The sequence below is a fragment of the Myotis davidii genome, unplaced genomic scaffold (assembly GCF_000327345.1).
Source record: "Myotis davidii unplaced genomic scaffold, ASM32734v1 scaffold1261, whole genome shotgun sequence".
NCBI classification, from domain to species: Eukaryota; Metazoa; Chordata; class Mammalia; order Chiroptera; family Vespertilionidae; genus Myotis; species Myotis davidii.
Window position 1 is genome coordinate 72,978 of NW_006291496.1, and position 9,178 is coordinate 82,155.

The following is a 9,178-nucleotide window of genomic DNA, read 5'->3' on the forward strand; positions in this document are numbered from 1 at the left end:
ACAGTGATTTTTGGAGGTGCCCTGATGAGGCCCAGCTGTGAAGCAATGCAAGCTGCTGTGGGGCCTTGGGCCTTCTCTTGGAAGTTCTGGGTCTGTGGCCCAGCTGCATATTTTTAGGTAATTTTCAGGTTGCAGAGGGCCAGGGCATTCATATGCAAAAGCCTCTGCAGCAGCCTGGGTGGGGCGGGGTCTCAGGGAATCGAAGGGCAGAGCAAGCAGCTATGGCGGATTCTCAGCCCTGCCCTGAGGGGCCGGTGCGTCTCAGTGTCCTGTCCCGGTAATTGCTGCAAGCACCTCTGAGGGAAAGCCGCCCTCAAGTTCACCTGCTGCCAGACAGTCCAGTTTCTCCCCGTATGAGTAATGGGTCCCCAGAGACTTCCCAGAACCAGAGTACAGAGCAGTTGGGAGCTTGTGACTCCCTCCTGATTCAAAAAGACAGCCGAGTCCTCAGGTGCCAGCCCCTTCCCACGCACGAATCTCCGTACCTCTGCACTTTACTTCTGCAGCTCCTCTGGCTCTCAGTGTGCTTTTCTTTCCTTCTAGTTGTAGAATTTTCACTCAGCCAGCCTTCCTGTAGTTCTGGATGATGTCCATTTTGTCTTTTTGTTGTATTTTTCAGTTGTTGTGGGAAGCAGCAATTTCCCAGTGTTTATCTATGCGGCCATCTTAGTTTTTCCCTAATTTTCTTATTAGACAAAGGTAACAAATTAGTTTTTTGTCAAAATGGTACACCATTTCTTTACCTGAATCTAATCCTATCTAATAAAATAGTAATATGCAAATTGACCATCACTCCAACACACAAGATGGCTGCCCCCATGTGGACACAAGATAACCACCACAAGATGGCCAGCAGGGGAGGGCAGCTGTGGGCAATCAGGCCAGCAGGGAAGGGAAGTTGGGAGGGACCAGGCCTGCAAGGGAGAGCAGTTGGAGGGGATTAGGCAGGCCTGCAGGGGAGGGCAGTTGGGGGTGACCAGGCCTGCAGGGGAAGGCAGTTGGGAGGGACCAGGCCTTAAGGGGAGGACAGTTGTGGGGACCCAGGCCTGCAGAAAAGGCCTGCAGGGGAGGGCTGTTAGGGGCAATTGGGCTGGCAGAGGAGGTCAGTTAGGGGTCACCAGGCTGCAAGGGAAGGCAGTTAGGGGCAACCAGGCCAACAGAGGAGGGCAGTTAAAGGCAATTGGGCTGGCAGAGGAGGGTAGTTAAGGGTGACCAGGCTGGCAAGGGAGGGCAGATAGGGGTGACCGGGCCAGCAGGGGAGGGCAGTTGGGGGTGACCAGGACTGCAGGGGAGGGCAGTTATGGGTGACCAGGCTGGCAGGGGAGAGCAGTTAGAGGAGACCAGGCTGGCAAGTGAGGGAAGTGAGGGGTGACCAGGCCAGCAGGGGAGCAGTTAGGAATCAATCAGATTGGCAGGGGAGTGGTTAGGGGGTGATCAGGCTGGCAGGCAGTCCTGGATTGTGAGAGGGGTGTCCAACTGCCCCTTTAGGCTTGATCACACTGGAATAAGCCTAAATGGGCAGTTGAACATCCCTCAAGGGGTCCAAGCATGGAGAGAATGCAGGCTGGGCTGAGGGACACACACACACACCCCATGTACAAATTTTGTGCACCGGGCCTCTAGTTCACTAATAATTTTACTTTATGTTAAAACTATAATTTGAAAACAGAAGCAACTGGAACAGTTTCTTGTGTGATACCTGAAGAAACAGGAGAAGAGACACAGAGTTGGGTTGGGGACAGAACTCCTCCACCATCTCTTAGTTACTGACAGTATATTCTTGGAGTTTCACTCAATCCACAGGATGTGACATGTGAGGCTGGACCTTCAACTCCTCATTCAAGATACAATTTTGATCCTGCATGTTTTTACACCCTAACTTCTTAATTTAAGTTGAATTTTTTAGAAACCTGTTATATTAATAGGTGAACTTTTTGAGCACCATGAAAAAAGGTTTCATTCATTTTCCAAGATCTTGAGCAGTTTCTTCAAGGTACAAAGCAGGTAAGTCTGGATCTGGGAAAAAGCATGGAAATGTGATTTACTGTGAGAAAGGAGGTACTACCCAGTAAATGGAGCACCTCTCAAGTGGAAGCACTTTCTTTCTTTATTAATTTTTTTTTTTATTTCAGAGAGGAAGTGCAAGGGAGAGATAAAAACATCAATGATGAGAGGGAATCATTGATTGGCTGCCTCCTGCATGCCCCACAACTTGGCCATGTGTCCTGACTGGGAATCGAACTGTGACCTCCTGGTTCATAGGTCACTGTTCAACCACTGAGCCATGCCAGCCAGGCTCAAGTACAAGCTCTTGATTCGCAACAGCAGACCCCCCAAAAAATGATAAGGCCATCTATAGGTTCAAATATCTATCCTAACTATTTCAGTGCCCTGGATTCTGAATCCACACAGAAAGAAACTCCTCCCCAACAAGGCCTCATGGCTTGCCTTGTGACATTTTATCTCTGCCATTTATTAGCTGTGTGAGCCTGGGCACCTCACCTCTCTGGTTCAAGGTCCTCCTGATAAAATAGGACTGGTATTAAAGCATGGCAGGTATATTTACGGAGTCCTAGGAATTCATTCCAAGTGCAGTATGTATATATCCTCACAACAACCTAACGGGGTGTAGTCAATGCCTCCAGCCAAAGGCCACGGGGAGCGCACCTGTGGGTGCAAAAGCTGTTGTGTCATCGCAGTGAGGGAGACACTCACTTTGGGGAATTGTGAAGCATCTCGGCCAGAGGGTATTAGAACCAAAGAAGCAGAATCAAGAGGAGATGTCTATTCAGAGAATTATTGCAGGACCACAGTTTACATTATTGCAGTTTACACAGTTGTGGGGAACTGGGCAAGTCCAAGATCCACAGGACAGACATCTGTCAGGAGGGGCAGCTGGAACTTTCAGCACCGACTGAAGCCCAGAGTGGAATCCACTCCCATGAGGAAGCCTCACTCTGCGCCTGCGACTCTTTAGGGGACGGATCCAGCTCAGTCACATTATCCAGCATGACCTCTGTCACTCAGTCAGTGGACTGTGGGCTTTAGTCACATCTACAAAATATCAACATATCGATGTCTGATTGATAAACTAAGACTATAACCTAGCTGACACATAAAACTGGTCATTAACCTTAGGGTTTGGGCTTGTAGGTGATCTTGGGAAGGATTTGAGAAATAGAGACTTTGTCCTTAATTGGATTCTGTTAGGAAGTGGGTGCTGGGGTAGGTAGTTCTATAATTGGGTATATTAATACATTTTACCTGGAAGGAAGGAAGGAGATACTGAAGCTAGAGCTCTAATTGGGAGAGGCACAGCAGTCGCCTCTGGCTGGGTAGCATCATCCAAATATGCCAAGGTTGCAGGTTCAATCTCTGGTCACATACAAGAAGCAACCAATGAAAGCATAAATACATGGAACAACAAATCAATGTTTCTCTCTCTCTCTCTCTCTCTTTCTCTCTCTCTCTCTCTCAAATCAATCAATTAAAAAATAATAAAAAGGAGCAGCAGTCATTTACGTTATCCTGGAGAGAGGTGTGGCTCAGACAATGTCCATGTTCTGGTTATTTAGGTCTGTGAGAACCAGCAGGCACACACAGGAGAGGAGATTCTGATTTCATACCTCCCTCCCTTCATGGAAAATTCCCTCAGGTTCAGTTGGAGTGGAGGCTGCATCAGAACCTCATAACCTGGGGAAGTTCCCAGTCCCTGCCAGGCCTCCTGGTACACACTCTTCAGCCGGCAACTGATGTGTCATCACAGGGTGGGTGTCTGATTGGTCAGAACCTGAACTGCAGAGTTTGGTTTGGGTGTTTTTAGATTTTCTCAGCTTGGTCCTCACCATTGCTCTACAACTCAGAGAAGCAACTGCTGAGACCAACTTGAGAAGAGGATGACCCTAAACAGAGCCCTGATTTGGGGGGGGCTCGCTCTGGCCACCTTGCTGGGTTGCTGTGGAGGTGAAGACATTAAAGGTGAGTGCTACACTGAGGTATACAGGGACTGGACTGGGAAACAGAATTGGAGGGTAAAAAATACAGAAATTTGCATAGAAATAGTAGCGATTCCTCAAAGGCATCCTCAATATTAAGCACATCCAAAAATTATGATCCTCCCTTTTTTGGAAAACCAGAGTCCCAATCCAGTCTCTGCTACCTGAGCTTTGCACACTGCACCAAGGCTATCATCCTGTTTCTAACATTGGATCCGTGAATATAGCCTGGGGGGTCTACAGCATTCATGGGTGATTGCCTCAAAGATTAGGGATGTTTTCATACGTGGATGTTCTGTTACTAAAATTTATGATCTATTGTTCCCAAATTTTTCTGAACAATTTTTGGAGCTTTTTATATATTTGAATTGTAGTTTACCTTGGGATAAAGAGTTTCATGAATTATGTGTTTTATGTAGGTATAAAGAAGGGTTCTTTGCTTTGTCTCAGATTCACATACATTTCCATGCTGAGAACTGGCACGGGTGGGGAATGGGAAAACAGCCCAATGAGGGCCTTCAGACAAGTCATTTTATCACATGGTTTTCACTTGATCTGTTACTTCTTATGCGTCACCTTACAGAAAATTAAGTAAAATAGGTATAGGTGTGCTTCCCAAGTAAGGAAGACCAATAAATGTCAATGATATTTTAAAATTACTACTATTACAGGAATAGCTTTATAATTTTTCATTAACAAAGTAGAGAATATCTTTACTTTTATTTTAAATTTGAGAACTTTATGATGAAAACTTGGTGAATTAAATTATATCAGTCTCACATTGTTAGCCCAAAAGGCCTGTCCTTCACCACATCCAAGGAAGCTCTGTAAGAGGAAGATTGTGCATCCAATCATGGTTTGGTCCCCTGGGCCCCACCACCTCTTTCGCTCACCTTTCCACTCTTTCTTCTTCATTCCTTTACCCTCCTTTCTTTCCAGGGTCCATTGCTGGCTCTTTTTCTTATTGTTTTATTGGCATGAAGAGTGGGTTTGTAAAAGCAAAGTAGAAAAACCAAGCACTGTAGTTCAAAGGGGAAGTGAACTGGAGGCTACCCTGATCTTCAGCGACTTTATTAACCATGGCTACCCCCAGGCTTTCTTGGTTTGGTAGGAAAGTTTCGCCTCTTTCTCCAGAGCACGTCCAAGTTCCCTTTTCTCAATGTTACTGCAGAGTGCCCTGGTTCGGCTCCACGTATCCCCCACAGTGGGCACAGGACCAAGGGCCTGCAATGCCTGTAGGCATTGAAATGAAAATGTTTTTCTTTCTTTTAAAATTAGAACAAAAAATGAACTTTTAGGGTAGAAGAAACTAGTTTGATTTAGCCTGGATTATATTTGCCTTTATACCAATATGGTCATAAAATATGATTTTTTAGTATTTTTATGGAAAAATAAAGGCCCCACCTAACAACAGTGCTTAGGGCTCAGGAGTCATAATGAAGCCATCACCACTGAGTCTAACTTGCACAGGATGCTGCTACCTTCATGTCTGTCAGTCTTCCCCAAATCTCTGTCGTCTTGGAGAATAGCGCTGACATTTGCTATACAGTTTGAGCACCCTCAGTACTGGGGACTCAGATGAAGAGATGTGCTGCCTTCCCCTGGAGGGAGCTCAGATTAGCAATAAGACAACATGGTACCCAGAGCACGGCCACTGCTGCGCAGGACAGTGGGCCCAGCGAGGCTGAAACTGAGAGTGAGCAGTTCCAGCTGGTGCAGTGATGTCCCTCAGCAGCAGTGTGCAGCCAGGGCCCGTGCAAATGAAAAGAATAATCACATATATTCATGTTTGTAATGGAGTCAAAAGGATTCATTACAAGGACAAGGAGGCTTTGATGGAGAGCCTTGAAAGTGGCCTGCCAAGGGGGTCATGATGGGTGGGGATGAGGACTAGATAAACTTGCAAAGCGGACATTTGCATGGAGGGCCTGGAGATCATAATGTGGTCAAAATTATGCTTAAGGAGGGGACTTAGCCAAGAAGTTGGTAACTAAGCAGAAACGTCAAGAACGAACTGGAGTGTCCAGGAGATCCTGGAAGATAATCTGAGGTAGGAAAACAGACCCTTGTAAAGACAAGGAGCATTGAAAGGAGATATCTGGTTTGATGGGCAGGTGAGGTATTTGCAGAGGACTCAGCATAGGACACCTATTGGCTCCTTCCTCACCGGACTCCCCTATTCATGAAGCTCCTCACTGGCAGAGACCATGCATGGTCCGTGTGTTACTCCTCTCTCCTCACAATGTCTGAAACCTTGTTGATGGTCAGGAATTTGGAAGGGAGGGAAGAGGAAACGGTAAAAGGCTCAGACAAGTTGTCCACTCAGGCCCCCATGGGAGTCAGCTGCGCTGGCTGCCTTCTGCTTTGGTGTCACACCAAGTCCACTGTCCATGTGAGGGAAGGGCCAGAGTTTTCCCGGAGTCCCCAACAAGGTAAGTGTTGAGTCAGAAAAAGCAATATTTAGTAACGTCCTTCAAAAAAAAAAAAGAAGAGGGTGGGAAGTGACAGGAATCCAAATCTAATGAAGTTTTCAGTTTCATTTCAGAGGAAACCAGGTGCTCTCCTCTAAGGACCACCCTGTTACAGAAGCAGAGACCTTAGCCCTGGCTGGTGGGATCAGTGGTTAGAGCATCAGCCTGAACATGGAAAGGTCATGGGTTTGATTCCAGGTCAAGGGCAGGTACCTAGGTTGCAGGTTCAATCCCTAGAGTCACCTGGGAGAGGCAACCAATTGATCTGAGAGGTTTCTCCCTCTCTCTCTTTCTCCCCGCTCCCTCTCTCCCTCCCACTCTCTCTAAAAGAAAAAAAAAATCAATGGAAAAATATCCTCAGGTGAACATTAACAAAACAAAACAAAAAAAACAGAGACCTTAAAAGCATTGTTTACCTTTTATGTGTTTTGTGATACTTTCACTGCCCTTATCCTGCTCTTTCTTATTCCCTAAAATAGAGACAATTCTTTAAAAATGATATCAGGTGTGCTTGTGTTGGTTAAAAAAATAAAAGGAGGAAGGAATCCTTGTATAGCACATGTTCTGTTCTGAGCCAGTCCTGAGGGGAGAGGACCCACAATGAATGTGTTATTAACCGATGAAGAAATTGAGAGAGAAAACTTATGAAGCAGAGTGAGGTAAACTGAATCTCTGGAAAGAAAGCTAAGGTCATGGTCGCTCATTCATTCCTTGTTCTGCCCATTTCAGTGTTTATCTTAAGCCCATGAGGTGCCGGGGGCTGAGCTAGGTGGGCAGAGAACAGCAGTAAACAGGCCTGTGGAATTCTGTTCCTGTGACAGGAGCGAATGTGGGAGTGGAGAGGCAGCTGGATTCTAACAGGACAGCCAGGGGAGGGAGCAGGTCTGGGGATTGTCTGCAGGCTGTGCCGAAGGTGCAGCCCACAATGTTTTCAAGTCCGTTTCTTGTCACTTGTTTAACGAGATCCTTTCTCTCCTGTGTTTTACACCTCTCTGCTCCCACCTCACTCATCAGCTGACCACGTTGGGGCCTATGGCGCATTGTTCTCCCAGTCTTACGGTCCCTCAGGCCAGTACATTTTTGAATTTGATGGAGACGAGACATTCTACGTGGACCTGAAGAAGGAGGAGACTGTCTGGCGGCTGCCTGGGTTAAGTGAATTTGGAGGTTTTGACCCACAGGGTGGACTACAAAGCATGGCTGTTGCAAACCACAACCTGGACCTCCTGATTAAACACGCCAACTCTACCGCTGCTATCAATGGTATGTGCCCACCATCCTGTCTATTTACTGAATCAACCCTTCCTACCAGGCCTCACTCCCTTCTTCCCTCAGATAGATTCCCTACATTCTATAAAATGCGCTCCTTTCCAAGGAGTCCAAGATCTTCTCATGGAATTTGCTGATTGGAATCTCATGTCAAAAAGGAGTCCCAGCTTCTCATGGAATTTGCTGATTGGAATCTCATGTCTCCCTTTTTACAAATCACATATTTCTATGAAATACAGATCCTTGCTCCCCTATGCAATCCTTGACTCCTATAAGGATGGGTCCCATAGACGCCCTTCCCTAACAAGGGGCCCACAGAGAGAAGGGCGTGGGGATGACGGGCGGGCAGTGTACAGCGGCTCACAAGCAGAGGGAACAAGAGTATCTCCTCTCTCCGATGGGGAAACGTTGGTGGGAGGCCCCTCCAGGATGCAGGGACCCTCAGGGCAGAGCTGCCCACGATTCTAAACCCAGTGCTGCTTCCTCACCGCAGAGGTTCCTGAGGTGACTGTGTTTCCCAAGGCTCCCGTGGAGCTGGGCCAGCCCAACACCCTCATCTGTGCCGTGGACAACATCTTCCCTCCTGTGATCAACATCTCGTGGCTGAGCAACGGGCACTCAGTCACGCAGGGTGTTTCTGAAACCAGCTTCCTGTCCAAGAGTGATGATTCCTTCCTCAAGATCAGTTACCTCACCTTCCTCCCTTCTGCTGACGACGTCTATGACTGCAAGGTGGAGCACTGGGGGCTGGACCAGCCCCTCCTGAGGCACTGGGGTGGGTATGAGCCCCACGCCTTCTGGTGTTTTCTTTTCTCTGTCAAGTCAGACACTCTGCCTTTTAGCTCCTGAATATCATGGCCCAAAGCCTCTTTTCTACACTTCAAGGATATCTATGATAGACTTTATTAATCTCCCTAAACCTGGAGCCAAGTCTTTGTAGACCCAACACCACCCCTCCCACCCCATCTCGCACACATGCTCTGAGCCAACCTTCCACATTCTGACCTCCAAAACCTCACTCCACAGAGCCCGAGATTCCAGCCCCCATGTCAGAGCTGACGGAGACAGTGGTCTGTGCCCTGGGGCTGGCCGTGGGCCTCGTGGGCATCGTCACGGGCACCGTCTTCATTATCCAGGGCCTGCACCCAGGTGGTGCCTCCAGACACCAAGGGCCCTTGTGAGTCACACGCCAGAAGGAAGGTAAGGATTCCCATGTGTTAGAGCTGGGACCTGGAGACACAGGAAAGGGGAAAGAGAGTGGGAAGAGATTGTGGACACAATTGTGGTTCAAAAGTTGTAGTAGAATTGGGAAACAGCATGAAGATAGCACAGGAGCCCCTGAGACCTATGAATCTCATGTCTGTCCTGTTACTGCAGGTGCGTTGCCAACCTTAAGAGCAGAAGAGTGGACATGCTGGGTGACCTGCACTATTCGCTGGCCAA

At 47.6% G+C, this 9,178-nt stretch overlaps 1 protein-coding gene across 2 annotated transcripts; it reads left to right on the forward strand.

The window, feature by feature from the left end:
- The first annotated feature begins 3,839 nt into the window (after nt 1-3,839).
- On the forward strand, nt 3,840-9,172 carry LOC102764926 (SLA class II histocompatibility antigen, DQ haplotype D alpha chain). 2 transcript variants are annotated; one of them, XM_015564675.1, is made up of 5 exons: nt 3,840-3,978; nt 7,481-7,729; nt 8,229-8,510; nt 8,762-8,935; nt 9,132-9,172. In XM_015564675.1, the coding sequence occupies exons 1-4, from the start codon at nt 3,897-3,899 to the stop codon at nt 8,914-8,916; spliced, it is 768 nt and encodes a 255-aa protein (XP_015420161.1). In that variant the 5' UTR covers nt 3,840-3,896; the 3' UTR covers nt 8,917-8,935; nt 9,132-9,172. The 2 variants fall into 2 exon arrangements, with proteins under 2 accessions (XP_015420161.1, XP_015420160.1); XM_015564674.1 differs by lacking the exon at nt 9,132-9,172 and adding an exon at nt 9,113-9,124.
- The last annotated feature ends 6 nt before the right edge of the window (nt 9,173-9,178 follow it).